This window comes from Dinoponera quadriceps, unplaced genomic scaffold (assembly GCF_001313825.1).
Source record: "Dinoponera quadriceps isolate SergipeBrazil2010 unplaced genomic scaffold, ASM131382v1 scaffold396, whole genome shotgun sequence".
NCBI lineage: Eukaryota > Metazoa > Arthropoda > Insecta > Hymenoptera > Formicidae > Dinoponera > Dinoponera quadriceps.
The window spans coordinates 401,927-428,355 of NW_014554609.1; the positions used below are offsets into that span (position 1 = coordinate 401,927).

A 26,429-nucleotide genomic window follows, 5' to 3' on the forward strand; every position below is an offset into this window, starting at 1 on the left:
CCCAATCAGAATAATTTTTTCGAGAAATCCGAATAAATTCCAGTCAGATTCCAGAAAAATTTCTATGCACGGTGGGCTTAATGTGACGTTACATGGCTTTTATTCCTCCCTCGGGGGTGTAACGTAATTATTGAATGATTTCTGAATGAATCGGCGACGGACGGACGGACATTTTTGCATTTCCGGATCATCTGATATCGTTGATCGAAGGGACTTCAAACGCCTCGGGGTACGCTTGAGGCTCGCGAATTTGTGGTATCCCGAAAGAAGCCGGCTGACGAGAGACAAGAGGCGTCGCGATAATTCGCGCGCGATCAATTAATTACCAACCGAAAGTATACGCGAGATGCATAGTGATCCGTACTCTCCGCCGGCGATTAATTAATTACGCACGAAGAACCGCGCGATTCAGCCTCTAATTGGCCCGTCTTTCTTCCCAACTGCGCGCGGAAACTTCGAACACGCTTCGGAATCGTCTTATTTCCTCCTCCTTCCGTTCTACGAATAATCACAGTGAACGGTATTATCTCCCTTCCCTCGCTGGTTTTCATCATATCTACCGACGCCATGATTATTCATGCGGATTTTATACAGAAAAAAAAGCGAATAGAACGCGTTGTAACGTTGTCCGCCCCCTCCCCCGTGCGGCGATATTCCGATCGGCATTCGATTATTTTATCGGCGCGTCGATGAATTTTTCACGCCTCGATTCGCGCGCAATTAATCGCATTTTATTCGACGTAATTACGCGAGCACGTCTCGCGGCGAGAATAAGCCGCGAGCGCTCGGTAATTTCGTGTAACTATAATCGACGAAAGAACGAACACACACATACGCACCATACACATACGCAGGATATAACTAAAATAAAGGAACAAACTTCGGGATCGAGTTTCCCCACACCAAAACATGAAAAAACAATTCAATTCAACATATATCCGCAAAACCACTGTTACTGAAATACAACCCAAGCAAATATTTCCCTATTGAAAAACAATCAAGCGGGAATTCATATAGGAAATCCGTATGAAATCCCATGGTTGACTCTGGAGATTTTAGCAAAAACCCCAAGCCTTAGGATAGGAATCCATGTGGATTCCTACGTGAATTTTCACAAACTATGTGGATTCCTATTTGGATTTCCACAAACTGTGCAGATTCCTATGTGGATATTTATTATTCTATATGAATTCACATGGAGTTTCAATGGATTTCCGTGGGAATCCACCTGGAAATTTTCAACAGGGCTATTGATGCAATTCACCACTTACAACCGAAGGGATTGCTTGTCGGTCCTTGTCTGACTCATCTATTTACCTGATCTCTATTTTCTTGTACGAGTAATTAATTTGAATACATTTTTTCTGTTTGTGAAACCATTCGCAACCCGGGATCATTGAAAGAGTGCGACAGTTTATAGCCCGACGTGGCCATGCGTGTATTGAGTCAAATGAGGAACGCTTGGAACACTTATTGCGATTTAAAACTGGAAACAATAATAAATAATATTAAATAACAATAATCCCTTTATTTTGGTGTTACACCCTGTATATGTATATACATATATATGTATTGCGAAACGCGGACGCGCAAGCCGATCGGAGGATCGATCACGGGCCGGCAGCATCGACCTCGCCGCGAGCTTGACGTCAAAGGTTAATTCGTCGGCTTAGCGGAGCTGTCACTGAGAGGCCGAATCCTGCAACAACGCCCGTCCGGTCGCTCGCTCGATTCGCGATCCGGCAGCGCCTTGAGACGAGAAACATCGACGACTATGTCCTCTGCGAATTATTGATGTCGGGGAACGGAAGAAGCTAAATGTCGCGGGCGCAAAAGTCGAACTATTTCGATATCGACGGATGCCTATCGGGGCGCGGCTTTATAAAGACGCGTTGCGCGGCCCCGTTTACGACGTAGGTGCTCATTTAATTTATCGAACGAAATATCGGACGGCGGAGAGGAGGCTAACGGCAAAGACACGTTATTCGTGACTTCGTAACCGACGGAAATAGCCTGTCTAAATCTGCGCGAACATCCGAAGAGCAGACGATCCACGTCTCATAAGTTAGCGGGACAAAAAGTGCAGAGTTCTAATAGATATTTTTATTCATTGCTCATTTGTTGCCGAAGAAATGTATATTTCTTGCTCTGTTAGATCTTTTTTTAATGACGTTCCACTAAAGGAAGATTAAGTTAACGGGAATATATAAATATATTATGTATATATGCATAGCAATAAAATTTTATGTAACAAGAACATCGACTATTCGTAGCAACTAATTCAGACAATACCGTAGTATCAAATTTAAGCGAGGGACTAATTTTTTTTCCCGGTGACTCACTATTGTAACTTCGAAGGGAGATTTTCCTCTGTTGCTTAAGCTTATCTTTCATGGGCAACAAAATCGGGACTCTCCCTAGCATATTTTGTGAGTAATTTACTAGTGACAAATTCCTATATTATCGTTATGTCAAATTTCGTTGCTATATATTCCGCTGGCTTAATATTTCTTTGGCGAAACACCATTAAAAAAAAAAAACTAACAGAGCAATAAATTTTCTTCATTAGCAACAGATAAAAATATCAGTTAGAATTGCTTCAGCTCATTTTGTTCCGCTAACTTGTGAGACCGCAGCGGATCCGGACCGCGATTCAACGTGAAGTTGCGATTTAGCCGCGATGAGACGCGTCCGATGAAACATTTACCATGTACCCGTGATTTTCGCCGTCGAAGTCTACTCGCGCAAGGCGACGTGACTCTTATTAACATTATTCCGGTTACGATCGTTAGCGGTCGAGGTTATTTACGCGACGCACGCGATGCGAACGTGAACGCGCGCGCGCGCGAAAATAGAAACGAAGGCGCACGCTAAAATAGACGAGCATGCGAGCGTTCGCCGGCCTGGCCTGCCAATTAATCAGATTACTGTCGAACATAACGGCGGAACGAAAAATTACTGTAATTACACGGCGATTGATAATGACGCCCGCGTACGGGAGGGGGGGGGCGGGGGCACGAGCGTGCGGCATAACGTGATGTTGCCGGCGTTGGCAATATTTCGCGCGAGAAATACTACTGTTCGAGCGAGCTCCGGGCGTTGTATTCTGGACGCATGGCGAACGCTAAATATGCCTTTCTAATTTTCAGGCCGAAACAGCGTCATGTGACACTTATATTCCGTATGGAGAATTTCTCGGGATCTAATTGGGATCTAATTGATTCTAAGTGGACAACCCAGACGGATTTTATTTGCTCTGCCCAACGTTTTCCTAAAGTTTCCTTGTAATTGAGATAACATAAAAGGGACTCTCAATTGTTATCACGATATGTTACACTTATTTGGGATAAAGTTGCGTAATCTGATCCGAATCTATGCTGTACTTGGGAATGTTGGAGAAATTTCCATACGGATATGATTCTCAGTGGGAAACAGATCCCATTTAACCACCCCCAACGTTTTCCCAGAAATTTTTTCTGGTCTCTCCATATTTTACGTTACAGTTGAACAAGATATTCGAGACACTTAAATTTATTTAAATTTTACGAATACACACACAAAAAGCGAAAATGCTGGATTCAAGTGAATAATTACTGCAACACTTTTGAGTAAATTCTTATCTGGATGAAGTAATAGTTACTTGGTCCAAATAAAATATTTTCCAAGTAATTTATCCAAGTAAGGTATACTTCATCTAAGTAAACATTTGATAAGGAGTATTGAAATAATTATTTATTTGAATCTAGTACCGTTTTTCTATGGTCCATATACACAAACATACACTACGCGTGCGCCATTAAACTTAATAAAATTAAAAACGCAATCCCGTTTATTAACCCATTTCGTTCCTCTGTTCCTATATAAGAACGACAAGTTTACCCATCTTCGAGATTTCTTCATAATAAAGATAGATTCTGGCCTCGATCTTGTTACTGAAATCTAGTTGTGATTTTTGCTTTCAGAAAATAATTTTACCCGGCCACCATCCATCACCTCCCTCCAGGGGTTGGTGGGGGTGGAAAATAACTTTGCAAAGCATACTTTTTTAATATATTGCTTCATCTTTTTAATTAATTAATTAAAACTAGTAAGAAAAAATATATTGAAAAAACAATGATGATATCGTTGCTGAAAGTTCAAGTCGTCGAAAATGACGATTCCCGTTACGATATGATTCACCAGGTGTACGCCAGGTCATTCGAGGTAAATGTTCCCACTATTTTCCGGGGAAAACTAAACGAAAAGACTAAACGGAAAATTCTGATTTTCTGAGTTTCCGGGTCGCACCTTAAAACTGTATTTAAATCTCACGGATCTCAACATTTTTGCAGCCCGGCGAAACAGATTAATCTCCTAATCTGATAACCGATCGAACTATTATTCGACTCTGACGATGATAGTGGCACGCGACAGCGCACAGCCAATCAACACCGCGCGAAAATAGGTTTCGTTCCATGTTTGGGATAAGGACGGGATTCCCAATTGACAGTATATGATGAGATCATTTATTTTGGGACAACTTTAGGTATTCCAATTTACCGCTGTACGTGGGAAAGTTTGGAAAATTCCTATGCGAGAATACGCCCCCGATGCGTGTTCGCTAGCACGCACGAACGTCGTTGCGGGAAAGTGCGGGAGTCGCGTAGCTCGTCCGAATTTACGATATCGTTCGATTACGCGCGACGCGCCGTTCGCCACCGTCCGGGTAATCCCGTTCACGCGCCGTCACGATTATGGCCGTGCATTCTCGCCGGTGTCGCCGTGTCCCCTTATCCGCGTTACACACGGGGAACATCGCGCGGAGCTTTCAGCTCGCGCGCGAATTGCCTCGCTCAACGCGTCGGATCATCCCCGAAAACTGACTCGCATCTGCTATTCTCGCGATCGGATCCCGCCTCGTCGAGCGCAAAAATACGATACGGTGGCGCGTTGACTTTATTCTCGTCCGGGGAGGGGGGGGGGGGGGNGAAAACTGAACACGCGCATCGATCGAGTCTCAATCAGGAAGAAAGGACGAAAACGAGAACGAAGAACCAGTATCGATCATTTGAGCGACCGTTCCTTCTCCTCGTCGGTAACGTGGATCCGCTTCCGACGAGTATCGCGCAACGTACGTACGTACCGCGGAGTGAATTTAGCGCGAGAACGGGGCCAATTATTCGTCGCGCGAATTATCCGACTCTTGAGAAGCGTCTCCCTCTCTCCTTTTCTCGGCGACTATTCGGCGCTCCATTTCCCCGAGCGCGAAAATAAGAACGAATCCGTCGGCTCGTCGATCTCTTATTCCCGTCGAAGTTAAAACTCGGCTCGCTGTAAATCCCGACAGAGAGTAATAGAGAGACCGGTAAACTGCCATTGAGCAGCGGCGAAATTGAATTTGGGAAGATCAATGCCTCCTCCATGCTGATCTAAGGCTACCTCTCTACCTATCCCACCCGTCGCTACCCCGGAGCGACTCCCTAAACGAGTTTGCCCATTGCACGAGGTAGAGAAAGACGAAGGAGAAGCAGAAACGCGAGAAAAAGAAGATGAAGAGGAGGAGGAGAAGCAAAAGCAAGAAGAAGAAGAAGAAGAAGCGTCTGAAAAACGCCCGGCCGGTCATCTCACCGCACGTGTCGTCGTCCGACGGTACAAGGTGGACGTCGCGCGATGCAAACGGACGAACATAAATATTTGATAACACGACGAAATAGGCGATGCCGACCGCGTCGATGTAACAACGACCGCCACCGGAGGTGCGTTTGTGTGCCGCTTGTGCGGCCTCGTGTGTATTCGACGTCGAGGAAGAGAGGGCGGGAGGGAGGGAGAACGCGAGGGTTGCTTTCGGCCGCGCGCATAGCTCGCATACCGGGCCTTCCTCGCATGGTATGTTATAATTAGTGCTCCTCCTTCTACGCGCGAACGAGCGAGCAAGCGAATGAGCGGGCGAACACGCACGCAACATCGATGTGTCCACGAGCTTCCGAATATTCCCCTAATGAGATGGCCCCGATAAACAGCATGAGTTAAGTGCTCCTCCGCGAGCGACGAAACGCCCAGCCCAGATCACGAGAGAGTCGCGTCGGAGTCGACCTTACCCCGTTCGCCGGCTAACCACTGCGAGCTCCGGACGGAACTATCGAGTCTAATTCTAGCCGGTTTAAATTGCATGTTCGTCTGCAGACGGATTATCGGCATTAGCGCGTGAAGCTATTTCCAACTCGATATTTCGATACCGGATTCGCGAATTTCGCCGTCCTTCCGCACCAGCATCTACTATTGGTCTATTAATTCTCCTCTCCTCCCCTCTCCTCCATCCCCCTATAGCTCATAATTCAATTTCGATTGACTATTCGTTGAACTTACGATTCGCCGGTCAATTTTAGTCTCCTCCGTCGATCTCGTCGTCTTCTCTCTCTCTCTCTCTTTGTCTCTCCGTCTCGGAAGTCGACTCTCCGTTTCTCGACGCGCTATAATTTTCTACAGCGTCAGCGTGTACACGATGTCTCCGGTGGTTAACGTGTGCCGTCGCAGTGGCGACGTTTATCGTCGCGGCGAAGATTCACTCGGACGCGCTCCGACGTCAGCGGAAACGCGGAATCGTAAAAACGGAATGCGCGACCGCGTTAGAACGAGCCAAGTTTTGCGACACGACGCAAAACTAATTCCCGCTGGTTTCTCGCCAGTGATGAGAGAATGTTTTTCTCCTCCCCCTCCGCACCCCTTTCTCATTTCATTGCTGTGCTCCCTTGCCCCCGAACGCGCAGACAGATTTTTGAAGCGGCACGCGAGCGAAAATCAAAAACGGCCCGGGCGTTCCTTCTTTCGGCGAATATTACGCGCACTGAGGGAGGGAAATTGTAGTTTTGTCCGGCCTCGGCTATATCCATTTTGCGGTTTCATAAAGATAGCGGTAGCAATATGTACAGTCAGTCACAGGACGGTTGCAGCAATTTTTTTCTATAAGCTTCGGAACGCATCTCGCGTTCAATAGGAGAATTTTTTTTAGTAATTCTCGGGAGATACATTTCCCTATCGGACATGAGGTGCGTTGCGGGACTCATCGCAAAAAGTGCAAACCGTGTGTCTCTTGAAATTTCTTGGGGTGAAGCCTCACTTCAAACGAGTGGGAATTCAGTCTAAGTAGTAGTGAAAATACTGCTACTCGAAATGGAGAGACATTTCACTTTTCACAAGAGTGAATGTTTCGCTCATTCAGAGCGAGTATTTCATTCGACTGAACGTCCTATTCCAAAAAGTAAGTGCATTTTTCTAATTTCGATTCTTTAACATTTAAAATATTCTTCTTTATTGTTATTAAGTTGTTATTAATGAGATTTTGTCTGAAAATCTTTTCAATTATATTCCATTTAATCGATTCTATTTATATTGAAAAATTTACTCACCACTGGCTAGGATTACAAACTTAGGACTTCGGAATTTCACTTGAATGTGAATTTATTGTCTATAATCCCGAAACCTGCAAGGTTTCAATTCCCTTGTCCTCTTCCATTTATATTTTATAATGGAAATATAATATTATCATGTAGGTTAGTAAAGTTTTTTTTTTAATGTTATATAACAATATGTAAAAGAGAAATGTGGAGTAGCTCTTTAAATATTTTTATTCAAATATACGTGCAGTATGAAGTATAATAAATTGTAAACTGAAATCGTGAACCAAAAAGAGCGACTTAATGGCCACAGGACGATTGCAGCAAGGCTCGATCGTTTTATTGCTCGTAACGTGTTCTATTAAATTAATTGCAGTTAGATTCGGTACGAAATGAAAATATTCACTTCATGATACAGAGAGAAAGAATTCACTCCATAAGGCGAAAGCACCAGTGCCTATAACACGTGTACCTAACTTCGAACATATTCTTGTCGTTTTGGTCTTTAAATACGAATATTCAAAGTTTCAACACAAAATATACGTATATATATTAAATATATAAAAATATTTTATGTTTAAAAATTAAGCGTTCGTATTAGAAGACCCAAACAACAAGAATGATCACAGTTAGGTACGTGTCCAGGCACCGGTATTATCACCTTAAGAATGAAAAGTCACCCCACTTCGAGTGATTCGGCTGTCACTTCATTTTTCGAATGGAACTTCATAGAGCGAAATTATTCATTCGATATCATAGAGTAGTAGAATTCACTCCATAAAAGCGAAATGTCACTCCAATTCCAGTCACTTGGCTGTCACTCCACTTTTCGAGAGTGGATATTTCTTCACTTCAAGAAATTTGGAAAGCGTACAATTATTATTGTGAATCTTCAAGAAATTTGGAAAGTGTAAAATAATTATTACTCTATACTATGATAAAGTTTACCAAAAAAAGATTCTCTCGACTACAATTCTCCCACTATGACGATTATAGTTATAAATACCAAATATGTTTTTTCTCTCAGTGTGCAGCGGAAAGATAAACTACGTTTATTCGGCAGTCATCGAGGTAGTACGTACGCGAAAACCGAACGAGCGTGCGCACGCGTATATAAAAACTGAAATAAAAAGAAAATACACACACACGGAAAAAAGCAAAACTAAATTCATTCTCGTATATCTCGGCTCCGTCTAGTCCAGCCCGCGATACACTTACATCGTGTATCTCGCGTACGCGAGTGGCGGCGAGCATGTTTTACAACGCCGGCACGAATAAAAGCGTCGGCCAAAAGCACATTTTTTTGAAACGCGAAAACTTGAAGCGACCGGTGTGTGCTGGGTACTCGCCAGCGGCGCCGCTGCACCAATGCGCCTAGAGTCCCTATAATAAGAGTCTGGACACCGTCGCTGCCATGTTCGGCCCATAAACCGAAAATTTGCAGTCACAATACGCGAAACGTTCCAATATTATTCAAATGGACGCAAACAAAAATAAATAAATAATTAATCATAATATGAAACACGCAAACTCCCTCTTTTCGCATTCTTCGCAGACTTCGTAGATGGCAATCTTTGTCCGCGTTGTCACTCAGCTGATCACTTTGGTTGCTTTCCAGCAAGAGTACAAGTCGGCACGAGTCTAGTCTCCGACTAGAAATTATCATCAGGTATACCTGATATTGCACTACCAGATGAGTGCAAGATAATTCTTACTATAGCAAACCTAATCATGTACTGATAAAAATTGATGAAGGAAGACTTTTACGGGGTAAACCTATAGTATACGGGAAGTTTGATCAATAAACTTTATTTTTATAATTTTTTTTTTTTATAAGTATTTGTTTGTTGCTTTTGCATAAAAGTTATGGTCGAAAATCGTTCACTTCAACAATATTTATGCTTCGATTTGTATTTTGCAGGTATTTTTCATTAGTTCGGCACTCCCTGGTCCTTCATCAATTCTAATCTAGTTATAATCCTTTCCGTTATCTGACGTAGAACGTGATAGAGATTCAATAATACAATCTGATGAGGACATTATAATGAACTGACTAAGGTCCTGATTACTGCGCAATGTTACGTAACTTCTTAGAACCCGATGATATAATTTTATATGAACCCGACAACCAGTTAAAGTTAACTCGAGCTGGGCCATGGGGCAAATTTCTAGTCGAGTTACCCTATCATTATCGTCATTGTATGCTTATTTCGCACTTGATAAAAAACAAGATAATAATCGATGATATGACTAAACTTGCGTCGACTTTTGTCTTTTGCTGGAAAGCAGCCATTGGCACATCCCGATCCCGGAAACTCGGGCCGAAAACGGCGGAGCCAATCAGAAATCAGACGTACCGTGTCCGGGCTCTTATTATAAGGGCTCTAAGTGCACGTCGATGTCGAAACGCCGCTCGACGCAAATACGTGAGTCGCGAGAAATTTCTCTCATTCGCGGCAAGAATCATCAAGGGGAAGAAAGAAGGGGGGGGGGGCGTCGACCGCTCTCACCTTTCCTCTGTTCGCCGGCGCGGTTCGCGATTAAAAGCGCGGGCCTTTGATCTCCGTTCGACCGCGTTGAAAGAAACTCTAGACTGGCCGTCCGTATCTGGAATACCAATTATCACTCGCGCCTGAAATTTTCATACCTCCGATTCGCGCAGCGTCGCGATTTATCGCCGGCCACTGTAACGCGTTCCCATCGTCGCCGTCGTCGGTTCGCGTGACCCCGGCCGAGGCGTGCAACTTTGAACTTGATCTATTAATAATCCGCGTGAAATTCATCGTGCCGCTCCGCGGGTGGCTTCGCGCCCTCGCGCGCCCTTCGTGCGAATCGGCCGATCGTTTTTTCATCCCGCGCGCTGAGAAATCGTCGAGGTGCACGAAAACGCACCCCCCGCGAGTGCAGGTGTGTATGCGCGAGGCGGGACGGGAGTGGGGGTGTGGGGGAGGCTGAAAAAGTTTCTATATTAGCGCCATTCGCTCTCATTTGCCGCGACGAACGTCGTCGTCGCCATTAGGTCCGCCACCTGCGGCGCGCCGCAACGGTCACCCCTCCCCGCCGGAAATGCGCGGAACGAACGCGGCGGAGGGCACGCAATTGTAATACGAATAGGATACGAGCGGGAAAACGTGCGCCGAGTCGGCGGCGAGAAGCGGCCGCGGTGGAACCTTCTTTCCACCGTCGGTCCGCTTTCCTCCGCAATAATCGTTACGGCGGATAGTTCTTGGAAACGACGAAACCGGAAGGTATATAGGTGGCGCGCGAGGAAGACGCACCGATACAACACCAGGCCGCCATCCCCAATTATGTTTCATCAAGACTTTAATTCGGTACTTTGAACACCGTAACGCAACGACCCGCAGCGAAATTGCTCGCGCGGAGCGTCCCTCTTCCCCCCTCCCCCCTTCCTCACCAGTGCCTCTCGGAGAGGAGACGGGCAACTGGGAAATTAAATATCGCGACGAGAGAGAGAGTCCCGCTCTCCCTTTTAGCATGGGATGCAAAGAACGCGGCGACGTCGTCTCTTTTCTATTTTCGAAGGGTGCCACCGCGCTGTTCGGCCGATCTCTCTCTCTCTCTCTCTCTCTCTCTCTCTCTCTCTCTCTTTCTTTCTTTCTTTCTCAGGGCTCAACGCCGTGCTCGACTACTTCTCGATGACGTCTGAACGTTGAAACATTTTTCCCGAAAACATCCCGAGAATAGAAAGCGGCAATCACGAGCTGCCATTTAACCGAAGATCACTTCTTCGTTATTTATGCCCGTTTTATCACCCGGATAGAAAAGAAACGGGGATTGGAAAAGTATTGACCATTTTTTCCCCACTCGTATGTAGGTTCTGTAAAGGCAAACCCGCACGCTTAGAAATGCACAGAAATGTAACGCTCGCATAAATTGGGGAGAGATTTGTAAAAATTTAACTAGACTCGATTTCGGCGTGCTAAACGAGACCTCATCTTGATACGTCTGACAAGACCATATCTTGTTACGAATTTATAAGAAAATCTAAATACGGACTTGTGTTAAATTTTCTATTTAAATACTATTTTGCGAGCCAAAATCAAAGTTAGTAAGTTCGGTTTTATTTCGATAATCTTGTTATGATGGATCTCAGTTAAGTCTCTTTAAGACTTAACTTGGAACTATTTCAGGAATTGGCTAATTAGATTCTGATTACGAGCCACTTATAAGCTACGAGACTTGTTAGAGGCATCCATGTCACAGTGCCTATTCCGAGCTTATTCATGAAATTCCATTTAGAATTTGTCTTTCTTGGCCGTATCTAAGTCCAACGAAGGCAGACCTATTTTGGGGCATGCTTAGGAGCATGCTAGGTGCCCACTACAGATTCGGAGCACGCCCCGATTAATTTCTACCAAGTATGGAAACTCTCCCCCCTCTCTCTCTCTCTCTCTCCTTTTCCTTTCACTCTCCTTCGGAAATTCACTCGGAGAATTCAATTAAAAGTGGTGAATTTAGAGGAATACTAATAGAGACGGATCGATTCCATAACGTATCGCACGATGCGATTAAGCGAATCGTCTCGCTCCGGTCGATATTTTTACCGCGTAAAATATTCCGCAATAAAGCAAAAATATGCATAATGACGTTTGGCTTGATATTCCCGCGAGATCTCCGTTGCATAACTACGAACGCGCGCACGAAGAGGTCTCTCTCTCTCTCTCTCTCTGTCCCTCTCAATGCCGTTATCAATTATACGCCGATAAAGCCGCCAAACTGAATCTCGGAAACATCGGGCAGTTCCGACCACCATGCCGATGCACCACCGCTTCTCCACCGCTACCGCCACCTTCCCCTCCCTCCCACTCTATCCCCTTACACTCGTCGATTGAAATTTATTGACACGCCATAATTACACGCCACGGAAGTTGATTGTGCCGCGTTCTGATTCTCGTTAGGCGCACGCGCGCGTGAACGAACGAACGAGAGTGAGCGCGCATTCAAGTATTGTCACGGCTACCACACGTCGTTTAAATCGCATTAGAATTGGATCAGGATTGGAAAGGCGGTCAAGGGCTAAGCCTTCGAAGGTTAGATGAGAAAAACACTCCCCGCGCACGAGCCGAGACTCGCCGTGGACAGTTCATCCGAGTCGAAGTTTTAGTTCCACATTAACCCCGCAAATTCCGTCCCTTGAAGGGCCAATGGAGAAGCTCGAGATAAACATGTGTACATATTATCGTCCTACCTTGGTGCTGCGAATATTCACTTACTGCCGTTGTTTTCCCCACGTTCAAGTGTCCTTTAAGAAGGACTTACTTCACAATTACTTAACATTCGCGACCACCTCAATATTTTATCTGCATTTAATCTTTATTCTTCATCTCAATAAGCAATCTATCAATTATATAGTTTATTTAACTATAAATAAATAGGTAAATAGAGAGAGAGAGAGAGAGAGAGAGAGAGAGAGAATATATGATAAGCGAATATTAAATAATCTGATAAGATTGATGGCTAATAAAAATTGGTAATTAAAATGAACTTTCCGTAAGCTAATTATTATTATTATTGTTCTTATTGAGATGAAGTAAAGGTAAAAAAGATAACGTTGCAAAGGTAAATGTAACATTTGCTGTCCGATAATGCCGTGCACTAACAGATACAAATTGAGTATGAAAACAAAGTAGTATTAAACACACAGAGTAAAACAAAAAGTTGATAGACTCAAAGCGAGCATGTGAGAGCATTATTGGAATCGTAAATCAATACTTGCGAGATTAGATGCTAAGGCCGGTATTCATAGTTGTAAATAATTCCCCGTCTTTGATGGAGAGCGTAATTAATTACAGATTCATATTCACAGGTCTGTTATTCGGCCGTTTGGATCAATATTTCTCGTCGTATACATGAAATAAGTACAGGTACGAGTGGACGAATAATTGGAGATTCACGAACTAGGAATACCGGTCTACTTCGACTTCGATTCGGAATATCTCTTTATTCTCGGCAAGTTCGTCAAGCGTTCGTTAAAATCGGGAAAATGACGAATAATTCGGCACACCTGATATACGAAGCATCGCTGCCCACGTTCCGGTGACATCTTCCGTCCTGATTTAGCATCTTGGCTCCTAACTACAGTATCACTTTCACTGACACTGTTAGTAATACTCGTGTAGATACCATACGACCGAAGATGTGTGTATTAATGAACGCGATATCGGTGAGAGGTCAACTGAATATTTTAAAGCTGACGAGGGTATGATAACTAAAACACCGATACGTGTGCTCCGCGTCACGGTGTGTGTACGTCTGTCGATTACCGAGTCGAGACGTAATGTCACCTGGGTCGTAAACAAATACGCGACACACGAATTCGAAAACAATCAATATTTGCGGAAGATGCAAAGTCACCCGTCGCCGATCCGCCAACCGTCGTATTGATATTAAATAATTTTCAAATATAAGTTTCTTCTCTCGTAACCTGTAGCAGTACAGTATTAAACCTCGCTTTGACTGTAAAGGTATGAACTGCCAACATTCTTTTCATTTATCGCTGAGAAATGTATCCAACATCTTCGATACTTTTCGAGAGTTAAGGCTCGTCCCGTCCACCAAAAAGACCCGGAAATATAAACATATTTCAAAATGTATCAATCATAATGAAAAATATTTTGTATTCTGTATAATAATAAGAAATGCGGAAATACAAATTGTAGTTAATTGAGTAGACTAGTTCGAGGTATTAAATTATGAAATAATAATAATTTAATCCTTACACATAAAATAGCTAAGTTGGATAGAATAAGTTAGTTTAAGTTACTCATAACAAAGGCACAGGAAATTTTTCTCAGATTGACGGTCTTAAAACAAAACCGTATGCCACTTTTAAGAACCCCTTATTTCTGTTAAAATAATAAACAAATCGCTGTGGATTGCCACTGTTCGCAAACACTCGACAGATGGAATTTTAGTATTCCTCAATCGGTCGATGGTGACGCGACGCATCTTGGTTACCAGTCCGAAATTAACTATTGGCAGTCCATACTTCGATGGTCGAGGATTCGTCGGATCTACCGACGTCGTTCAAGTGGCGGTCGGCGAAACGTTCGATCGCGAATTCGAAAAAGAGGAGCAACATCCGCGGGCTCGTCGTTTTCCCACCGGGTATTTCCGCAGTAAATCGATTCGATGACGGCGGATCGAGAGCGGCCGGAGAGAACACGAGGAGCACATATGGCCGGGAGAGGGGCGGCGGAGGGCAGAGGGGGTTGCGTATGGGCGCGCGCGAGTGAAGTGGAAGCGCTGCGAAGGCGGGCGCACGGTCGGGCAGGGAAAAGTGCGCGCATCGGATATACGATACGATATACGTATGTATTCGTTATCGTGAACGGGTTAAGCGTTCTCGATCTCTATTTGCGTTTCGTCGGAAACACGCTGTTTGTCTTCAATCCGCGCGGATCGAAAAATATCGAGGAGGTCTGCACGAGCGAACGGACGCGCACGGCTTAATAGCACACGACGATCCGCGTCCCAAACGCGCGCTTGAAAACAGGTCGGAGAGACCGGAATAACGCGCGACCTGTTATCGGTAACGTGATCGCGATTAATTAAGCGAACTTTCCGCCGCGTCATTAAAATTCTAACGACCGCGGGGAAGCGTACGTGTACGAGGTATCGAGGGTTCATTTAAAGCAGTTGATTCATCAAATTATTTTCTTAGGAATCTTTTCGAATTTTAGCTGCATATTGACGGAAATGCTACCTAAACGTCTGTGATGTTAGAAAACGATTGGCCGTTCGGAAGTTGAGATATTCGTAACTAAAGGTGACGCTTTTTACATATGTACGCATTCCTTGAGATTAGAATGTTCTATTTTTAACTTCTATTCACAATTTCTTTTAAGTCGCATTTAGGATTTTAATGGAAAATTGTTGATATTAATATTATACTAATGTGGAGACACTACGCGCAAATTTGTGTATTAATCTTTAATATCATAGTTTTTCGTAAAAATCTTATTTTTAGCTTAGGAAATAATGAAAATAGATATTAAAAATAGCACGTTAATCTCAAGGAACGTGTATAAAAAGTGTCAACTATATATAGTTACAAATGCCTCAGCTCTCAATCTTTCTTTCTGTACGAATATTTAAATAATCTTCTCCTAGTATGTACGCGATAAAGTTCTCATCACGTTTCCATCAAGTTCTTATCAAACTCCCTTCATCTTACACCGAGAAGAAGAAAGAACTTAAAAATTTATTCGTGCGATATAAGATTTATTTCACAGATATAAATTTCATCTCAATGAAATAAATCTTATATCCTACAAGTAAATTCCCATAAATAAATAAGGTGTTTGTACGGGAGAAAAGTCCTTAAAAATCTGTGGGACGTAAGATTTATTTCACAGAAATAAAATTTATTCCCCCCCGGAATAAATTTTTAAGGACTTTTATTCCGTATAAAATCCCTTTAATATCGCCACCCGAAACCCCGAAATTTTACGAACCTTAAACTTTCGTTATCACCGATCTGTCCTGAGAAATTCACCCTGTCTTGCGCGCGCGCGCTTGTCCTGACGAATACGCCGCGGAAAACAAAATTTTCCCGTAATCGTTGCCTAAACAAAAACGACCAAGTGAAGGGGAAGAGATCGCCGCGCGGAGGAGTTTCTTCGTCGTGCCGTGTAATTTTGAGGCGCGCTTATTTGTAAGGGAGAGCAGCGAGGGAGCCGGCGTGGAACGCGGAAAGGAATTTTGGTCGGGCGCAACGCCGTCGGGACGTCCAACGAGCGGTGATGTACGTTTAATAACGCGAAAGAGGAAAGGAGAGAGAGAGAGAGAATCCAGTAGGATTCGTGGTGCGATGTCGTAATGGGAAGAAGGAGCACGACAAGCGACTGCGAGGACGGCTCTGCTACGTATTAGTCGCGAGGACCCATAGATTCCCGAAGTGGCCGGAATTTTTCAGCGACGCGACGAGTAACGCGCGGTACGCGCGCACACGGTTTATTTATATATATATATATATGTGTGGCACACTTCGATGAGGGAGAGAGGGGGACGGTAGCAAAAGTCGCTTCTGTAAATCGAAGCGCAGATTCCCTCCGGGCGTCATTGGCCTATTCCGATTGTCGCGGTGAATCGCATGTCGCGAGCGCCCGGCACGCCTCGTTGGCGGCTTTGATCAAATTCTCTCACTGTTTCCGACGGCGAATAAGAGGCGACCGTTCGCGGGATTTACCCTCCTCCCCCATTCGCCGTGGTGCACGGGAGATTTCGCGAGCACAAACCGCCGGTCGAGCCGCGATGGTTTTTCTCAAAGTGGTTTTCTTTGTTCGTAATTTTTTTACCGGGTAATCCTCGGGTCGCGCGCGTTTTGTCGCTCGTCTCCTCGTCTCTTGTGTTTTTAGCGCGCGGTCGTATTGTGAAAATTTCTATGATTCCGGCGGGGCTGCCCGGAGATCTCGCCGAGATTCCTCCCGTGCGCTTCTATTCTATTCGTACTTTATAACGCATGCGATAATAGAAGAGGGTTGCGCAAACTCACGTGTACAGCGGTACTCCGGCCTCGTCCTTAAACCAGAACACCATGTGCAGTGTGTCTTCGCCGGGAGGAGTTATGTCGCACGGTAATTCGGCAGGCCTCCCCTCCACCACGCTGATGTTCACCAGCGGAACTGAAAAAAGAGATACTTCGTTCGTTTAACACGTTCTCGCCCGGTCGCGCTGATTTCCTCGGACTGTCCCGAGGCTTGACTCAAGTTTGAATAATCGAGCGTTGTTGTGCTAAATGCAGATTTCTTGATTAGAATATTTCACAAGCATCTCTTAACCCTCGAGCGGTAAGGTGGGGTCAGATTGATCCCACGGCTTCGTTTATCTTACAGCGTACACGCGCTGTTGCTCATCTTAAGTAACGTTTCATGTTACTATTTACTTCTTTTACCCATTTTGCACACTGATTAATGAAAAATGGAGAAAACCGACCCAGCCCCTCCTTTTCCGGATACGTTAAAATCCGTTTTGCCGTTAGAAGGTCCAAATTTGATTTCGTAAATATTGTAAAGTAGCGAATAAATACATTCATTCAGCACTGAAATCTCCTATTTCATTCATCCATTCGCTGTCACCGCTTGCATGTAGATATACTGGGAAAAAGATTTAACAACGATTAGCAAAATTTGGTAATTAAACAACTAAATTGTTTGGTTACTGCTACTAAATATCATTTAATACATGTACTGTAAATGCAGTATATAATATTAAATGATTTGATTGCAGTAACCAAACAATCGAATTGAAACTATTTAATCAAATCTTGGTAATTGTCGCCGAATCCTTTTCCAGTGTATCGAAAAATATGTAATTGGGATAACAAGCGCAGTGGACGCTTCTCGGAATTTTAATTCTAGGTTAAGTATTCAAGCGGAGAAAACGGAAGTTTCATTTCAACTTCTCATTCGTAACATCCAAGAATATACGATAAAAGACCTAACGAAGATTTAAAGCAGAACCAAGTGGACTTAATGTAGAACTAAAATTTCGACTCGGGTTGCGTATATTATATACGTGCTCCATTAAACACGACGCGATTACTCCAACCAGAAATCGAATCGGCGATATTAACGGCAAGTCCCCAGGGGGGGGACACGAATTCCTTATTTATGGAAACACACGTGCGTTCACGAGCTACGAAACACACACCCCGGAGGCTCTCCGGCAATGTCTCGCGAGGAGGGAGCCAACAGCGAAATTCTCTAATCCCCGAGATCGGCGGGGAAACTGATAACCACCACCCGTCCGTTCCGCCCCCTCGAGCCTCCCGCCGCGAGAAACGAATTTCACGGAGGACTTTTCCATCGCGAGTGCTTACAGGAAACGATACGGACGGATACGCGAGCGCGTGTAAAATCGATATAGATACCGGGTACTCCGACTCGATATCAGAAAATACTCGCGCGACGGCGCGGCGGTCACGGGCGATAGCGGGCGATACGCCGAAATCGTACCACGATGGGATTAAGAGATTCGGCTTATGAAATTCCGTTTCCGCGAGGTATCCCCGCCGATTCGGTCCGGTCAGTGCGGATCTCACCGGCCTGATGGGGATCGGACGACGAGGGGAGGGGAGGGTGAGTCGCGCCGGGGGTGCAATCCGACCGGACCGATTCGAGTAAGTGGATAGCTCGTTGGTCAGATCGGGACGGGAAGGGCAATTCCTTCGTAAATTTCCGGTAGGCTATTTCCAAGAAACGAGTTTCCATTCGATTCGCTCGGCTGCCTTCGTTTTCCTCCCGCAGTGACGAGCCCGCGTCGGACCCGCCGGACGAAGAGGTGGTGGTGGTGGTGGTACTACGAGTTCGAGTGCGGCACCGGTACTCTTGTAGCTCCGGGTCTCCCGCCGACTTTTTGCACCGCCGAGCGACCCGAGAGAAAGAAAGCGACCGCGTCTCGCCTCGCCGCTTCCGATTTGTCGTCGTGCACGAGTCGCGCCGAATCGCTGCCGACCAGCGGCTTCCCGCGTCCCGTTGTGGAAATTCGATGGTGATGAAAGGAGACGTCGTTTTTTTTTTCTTTGTAAGGAAAAAGAAGGACGCCACACGCGCGATGATTCGCCTTCTCATAGGTCAAGCGAGTTTTCGCGAAATTCCACGGGCGAAGAGCGGAGTGCCGGCGGAATCGCTCGAATTCGAGCGCGACTCTTCAGTCATGCAGAGTGAATTCTTCTATTCGAAACTGTTGAGAAAATATTTTATTCCAAATTGTGATGAGTGAATCTGATGTGCTCCACTGTTTTTCATTTCATTTGTTTCAAATGAAACGCCGAGAAAATTGAAGAGTACGAAATATCTCACCACCGTTGATTCCCTCTCGCGTTCGCGAAGTGTCTCGCGACTCAACGCGGCCCGCTTCGATACGGAAATGCAGCGAATTTGTTTCCAAATATTTTTCTTAATATGAGACATCACGGGGCGATATTATTTTCAATGAGAAAGAAAACTAAATTATACACATACGCCGGTGTCCTTCCGACTGTATTTTTCTGTCGTTCTTAACGAAGTAGAATATTCAGCGTTGCCGTACGATTATATGCAGTACAACGTGAAATGTTAAAGCTAAATTATATTCCGCTGACAACGCGGGACATTGTGTCAAAAGCGTCAGAGAGAGAGAAAGAGAGAGAGAGAGATACCGTCGGATTGCCAAAATAGATCTCGTCAAAAACGTCAGATCCATGACGTCGGGCAGTGAGATATCTCCACCGCAACGTCAAATAAACGATATTGTGTCGCGACATATCACGTTTATGGGCGCGAAGAGGCCCGGGACACAATAGTACGCGGGTACGTTGAGGTGGTCCGGGGTTACGGGTGTAAAAAAATCTGCTGGTTCAAGATGTCGCGACTAATTTCGTCGCCGGGACGTAGACGCGACATTTTATGCCGCGCGAACGATAAATCTCCGAGCGCACACCTGACCCGTTACGTCTGACGTAAAAACATAATACCGGATAATAATATTAAATTCGACGAACGTGCGCATCGAGAACGAGATGCGTCACGATGCACACCGTACTCATGCACTTACGCTCGTAGTTCGAACTGGCCGATATCTCTCTCTCTCTCTCGTCGATGTATATTCAGCGTACAAATATTACGAAACACACGTGATATCTTTTATGAAAAATAATACCGCCGTCGCGATAATACGCCGTTATTTCCGCGACCGCCGCCCCTTATTTGTCGTCAATAATCGATACACGACGGGGACGTGACGTTTACCTTCAACCAGCGGCCACCGAGCACCCCCCGCCCGGCCGCGTCTTCCTCCCGGAGCGGAGCTTACGGTGGAACTTTAAAGAAACCTTATCAGCGCGAGCGAGGGACAAGCATAAAGATTAGCATAGGCTTAGTATTTATTGCATGCCTCCGGCTCCAACGGCGGGCATAAATATTGTTTAAGGGCGACTCTTTATCATATAAACGCCTCGGCGGTAACGCTGCTCATTTGAATTCCCGCTTTTTCCACGGCATAAAATGGGCTTCGCCAACGTGCAACAAGCCGTTTACCCTCCCCTCGGGCTGCCGGGCGCAGTCGACCACGATGGGTACAGCGACGACGACGACGACGGAGACGACGGAGGCGGGTAAAGAAGCTAGTGAGAAGTGCGAAAAAAACCCACGTGGAATCGTTATAATTTCATATGCGTATCTTGGCGCGTCGTGCGCTCACGTTTCGCTTTTTACACGCTTTTCCGACACCGCTGGTGATACGTCCGGACACCCGGCGGGATGATCCGACTGCCGAGAGGCAAACTGAAGCGCCACGCGTTGCCGAGCAGAAACTTTCGCCCGCCTTTCGAACCCTCGTCCGCGCGCGTTTTATCGTCTAGGGATTTTATCGCTCGGGGATCCCGAAAGTATGGGTAATGGGTCGTGATCCGTTAGTGGGTCGTGAAAAAATGTTAGAATGCCAACCCGAGTCGAAATTCTGGTCTCACTTTAAGTCTAATTTAATTCTACATCAAGTCTTCAAAAGTCCTCTATTGTACTACCTTGATGGCAGTGGGAAAGTTATTGCCGTTTTCTCCATTTAAGAAGACATATGTAAACAAATCTTAGTAAACATACGTTCGTAAAAGCTTGACTTCTGAGATACAGCGTTTGGAAAGTAACGGTAAAAGAAAATGCTTCGCGATAAGCAGGTTAAGAATACTAATACAACGCTTGTTTCACCTGTTTTTGAAGATAAGACCTATCAATTGTGACATTTCTCTGAATATATTAACCGAACAATCATTCATCGCGACATTGGTCGCATTCATCATGTCAATAAGAATGCGACAGCGTTGGAAATAATGAAGCCAATGTTCGACCATGTATGCGCGTCAATCGTGCATCGATAAAGGAGGCAGACATTTGCAACAATTTTTACAACAGCATATGTCTAGTTACTTATTTGTAAGACACATTTAATGAGTAAAATATACATTTTCTTAAACCGATATACTGCGGCGCTATATCTCAGAAACTAAGCATTTGAGGACATGTATTTACGCAGATTTTTTTTTACTTTTCAACGTAGAATCTGTCCCGTAAGTTTCTCGGTAGAGTTCGGACACACCCTGATATATTTTGCTGTTGTCGGGATTCATCGATGTATTACTTTTCATGTCTTTTCAACCCCTTCGGCGATGACTTTTCGTCGATAATGATAACAGGCGCGCAATAACCGGGACAATTTCAGAAGGCGGACGTTACGTCCGTCTCGTTCGCCTGACTTACCTAATGACCTCGACAATCGTGCACGATAAAAGAAAACCAGCCACGTAAGCGGTATACACACACACACACACACACACACACACATTCACGCACGCGCACGTACATACATCGTTTCGCGCCATCTCACTTCACTTCACTTACGTACGACGCGGAAACCGATGTGTGTTTGTTCGCGCCGATTACATATTTATATACGATTTCTAGGTCGGCGAGCAGGAAAGCAACCGTCGATGGATCGTCGATCAGCCGTTGGCCGGACGCGTGTACGCGCGTGTAGTTTAAATACCAGAGGAGCCTTGGAAAGCCGTTTCGATTAATGGAATTCCGCAACACGTCCGCAATTAACCCTCAAAGACCCGAGGCGCTGCTCGAAATGTCCAGCAGCGCGCTAATGGCGAACGATGGTCGTGTCGCATCCGAAACGCATTTAATGAATTCATTATCGATCCGAATCGGCCGCCGTTCCGAACATATGGCCAAGTCGGGATGCAGCTGCGAGGTTGCAGAACGACGTGGCGCGGAGCCGCCGGTGCGCGTCGTAACGTTGATTGGACAAGTTTTTCCGCCGATTTGTGTCGCGCATCAAAGAAAATTTCAATCTGCCGCGCCGGGATCGGCCAGGATCGTTTTTCGTTAACGCGATCGCGCGTACAATTCGCCTCGACGCGGGCGAAACAGCGCGGATGATTTCTAGAGGAGAACCGAGAGAGGGGAAAGGGGAAGGAGAGACGGGGCGAAGGGGAGAGAAAGGTTAAAAATTAAATAGGCTCTTGGATTTAATAATCAATAAGTAAGATTACAAATGTTTACAAGAGCGCGTCGCAACGTAATAGCACGAAATAAAACGACGATTGGTACTTTCGATACTGAAACCTATTTGTAGACGATCGTTATTTAGATCATTGTCAATACGGCATTGATAATGATCCAAAGGACGATCGAAAGGATTGCAAATAGATTCCAGTATTAAAGGGACTAATCGTTGTTTGATTTCGCATTACCATCTTGCGACGTGTTCTTATAGACCTCTGTAATTTTACTGAGAAAGAAAGAAAGAGAGAGAGAGAGTTTGGAAAGTCGGTATTCCATTCTCCCCGGCGTAAAATTAAGAATGCCGAAAGTTTCGCGGCAATCCTACCCGCCGTGCTCGCGAAACGATAGCTCACGCGAAGCCCGTTTCCCTCATCTCCTCGCTCGCGTCTATCGCGTCGTAAAAATGAGATTTCGACTTTCGAGCGCGTGCGTGCGCGCACGCACGCGATGCTCGCACAGCAGTGCTCGAAGAGGTTTCAGTCGATATTACGCGCGGAGAAGTACCACCGGTAAACGGATATGTCACGTTTAAAACGTAACGGACGTGTGTGACGTTCGCCACTCACGCGACGCGCGCGCGTTTTTTAACGCGCTCAATTATACCGCGCCGCGCGCGACCCAGCGACAGGTGTTCGGTTACATCGCCGTGTGTGACGTTGTCAGTCGCGCATTCTAAAATGATGTCTTCGTTAATAATTAACACAGCCCGCTCGGCAGCTCTGCGAGCGTAATTACAGCGAGAGGCCGCGCGTCGAGAAGAGTTACATAATTCTATTAATAATGCCGGGCCATTACATTTGCCGGAGTGGCGCGTGAATAATGAAAATCTCCAACAAAAACTTCGCCGCGGGAGGCATTAATTGGTAACGAGAAGCGAGAGAGATCCAAGTCATGATCTTAATGCGGCTCGTCCCGGAACATTTTGAGTATGTCGCTCCCTCCCTCCCCCCCTCTCTCTCTCGTCGATCCGTTAATATCGCGCAGCATGTGGCGTGGAGAAGATTGAACCAAAGTTTCCGGTGGAAAAAAAAGAAGAAGAAGAGAAAATAGGGGGGGGGGAAGGGGGAGAAAACAGGACTCGTAGGTGGACGTCGAAGTCCGTTGTGTTCTCTCCGGGGGATTTTCGCGTGAACTTTCCTGAACTTATACCCCCAGCATCTTTGCGTGGCCGCGACATGACACGGTGAAAGCAAGTATTTTCATAAATCTCCGGCCAGCGACATAGATTGATCATGTCGTTGTATCGACGTCGCCATTACACCCTAATCGCTCGTGCCCGGATACGCGTTAATGGACGATATCGCTGTGTCGTATACAAGTTAGGCACGCATAAATCGCCCGAGAGCGCGTCCCCTTCAAAAGGGAGGGGGAGGGAGGGTTAAACGTCGAGGGTGATCGGCGATGCGCGCGTGCCGGCAATTCTTCTGCACTTCACGCATCTCACCGAGTGTGATGTATCTTTATTGTTATTATTATTATTTATTCGACAAACGGGAAATTAAATATTCCCGTTGGAACAAAAATATATAGATTAATAATACTTGTGTGTACTCTGTGAAAGAAAGGGCGAATTCAAATGGTCTCACAATGAGGTTTTCGTTAACTTAAGTCGAGGGGAGTCGTGAGATATATTGAAAAGGTCTATTGGCTCCGACATATCATTAGCTAACATGCAAAGTCGATTTATCACGCCGAACCTATCATAAAGTGTCCGATGACGGGATACAGTAGAAGACGGGCATTTTCTTTAGAACCCAGCCGGAATATCAAGATCAACTCACGCCAGTGGATGAGAAAAACCGTGGTAGAATGAACGAAATTTTACTCGGACGAACGAAATTTTTTCAAACACAACGTTTAGTACATTGAACAATTATACAACAGCTGCAATGAGTTATCAATTATATCAATGTAACATGCTGTTGCATCCACGCGTAACTTGTTCGGCGAAAACCATATTTCTTTTTTATAAAGTTGATTTCGTTGATTTTGTCGATCAAACCACTTTTTTCTCTGAGTGTAGTCGTTGCATCTAACCGAGATATTATGCGGGAACATAAAGTCCGCAGCCAACCGTCTATTAACGGTGGGATAAGAGTCCCAGATTATGTTGGAATTGCTGATAATCGCACAAAAGGGAAGCTCTCGCAGCTAAAATCTAGTTGTCATACATTGCAAATCCAAGTGTGTTGTTTTCTCTCATCTCTCTTATCTGTCATCTGGCGCTGAGAAAAGTCGCGAATTCAACGGTGATTTTATCGCGACGAGCGCCGATCGCTGCGATAATTAAAATCCAATACGCGTTACACACCTCTCGCAAACGAGCGAGACGCACATGTGTGCGTGAGTGTGCTGTGTGCGCGCGTTTAAATTACTTCGCGGTAAATGCGGACGTAGTTTCTTCGCGTTACGGCGCGCCCGCTTTCGTGCGCTCGGACGGATTCACGTATTACGGCCGAGGTGCGCCGGTAGGTCCGTTATTTAGGGGTAGTTAAGTGTCCTGAGCACCCTCCTGCTCCCCTTGAACGCTCCTACGGGGGAGGTCTCTTCAACTTGGCAAACCCGTTTGCTTCCACTAAGCGTATCAGCCTCACCATTGTCTACGCTCATTGTGCCTCCTTCCCCGAGCCCCGTTCCATTCGCCTCACCGCCACCCCGCGGCTGTGCTCTTCACGTCTACTCCGTGTCGTATTAAGTTAAAGGGCAGTGCCATGCTAGGACACAAATTAGCAGCCGCGTTAATCAGTTCCTTCATTTTCCACCGTCTCGCCGGCGGGAAAGCGGGGAGAAACGGCTCTCCCCGTCGGTTTCTCGCGGCAGCCTCTCGCGCCGTGAAGAATCTATTGTTTGCGGGGAACGTTCCCACACCGTGCGGGAAGTTTTAACGGCGCGAACTCGGCCGCGATTCACAGCCAGGGCTGGGAAAAACTCATCGCTCGTAAATCGAAAGAAATTACTCGACGCAAGAAAGAGAGAGAGAGAGAGAGATCCTTTCAAACGCAGCTCGTGCGCGCGCCCCTAAGTTACGCCGCTTCCAAGGCTGGGAGCGACCCAGCGTCACGAAAAGCCCGGGATCCGCCAGTCCTCGAGATCGAGGCGTGTCGTCGGGTCCTGCCCGCTGAATAACACTATACGACCGGTCCGCGGATTTACCATTACACGCGGTAGTGGCGGGCACCGGGTTCTTCTCTCCGGAGGGCGAAAAGCGACGTCGTTTTTTAGGTACGATACGCGAACAATTTCGCAGACCGTCGTCGTTCTCGTCGTCGTCGGCGAATGGCGCTGGCACGAAAAGCCGAGCAGCAGTCCATAAAATCCGCGACCGGGGCCGTCTTTGTCTTCGGATTCGCGCTGAAATCGGCGGAGACCGGGCGAGACCGTAAGCGCTCGCCCGCTACGCGCCGGGATTTCGCGTTTCGTCGCAGAGAGAAAGGGATAGACAGAGAGAAATAAAGAGAGGGAGATGACGAGAGGGTTGGCCCGTGCTGCAGCGAAAGTGGTGGCGACAGGGCGGCAGAGCCTGGCTTACGCTTTATTGCATATTTACATATTTTCGCCGAATCCCCCCGACGTTTCATAAAATTCAACGTCTTTACAAGGGTCGGCGCGATGGCGTCCCCGCGACGCTTCGTCGACACTTTATACCTTTGAATTTTCGCGGCGGAGATTCCGCCGCGCGTCGTCAACGACGCTCCCGTCTTCCGTTCCGCGGGCCTACTTGCTTTTATTTCGCCGGCGTATCCGGAATAGAGAGAAGATCGCTTTTAAAGAGACGGAGTTCCCCCCGCCACCGCAAGCTGCGCGCCACGGAAGCTCGGCGCTCGGCGACGCGCTCGGCGCAACCGGCGAGAAGTTTGGTTTTTACGGTTTTTAAGGGGGCGTCGGAGCGACGGTCGAACGAGAAAACGCTGTCATCTCAGCGTTCTCATCTATATATTTGCTCTCAAGTATGTATACTTTTGCGTGTAAAAGGGGTTTTAAATTTGAT

The 26,429-nt window shown here is 46.0% G+C and overlaps 1 protein-coding gene across 1 annotated transcript in view; it reads right to left on the reverse strand.

The window, feature by feature from the left end:
• Positions 1-26,429, reverse strand: part of LOC106740546 (nephrin-like) — a 522,836-nt gene that overhangs the window by 286,315 nt on the left and 210,092 nt on the right. The window contains exon 2 of the mRNA XM_014611707.1: positions 16,891-17,020. Coding sequence (XP_014467193.1) covers positions 16,891-17,020 — 130 coding nt within the window. The remainder of the gene's footprint in view (positions 1-16,890; positions 17,021-26,429) is intronic.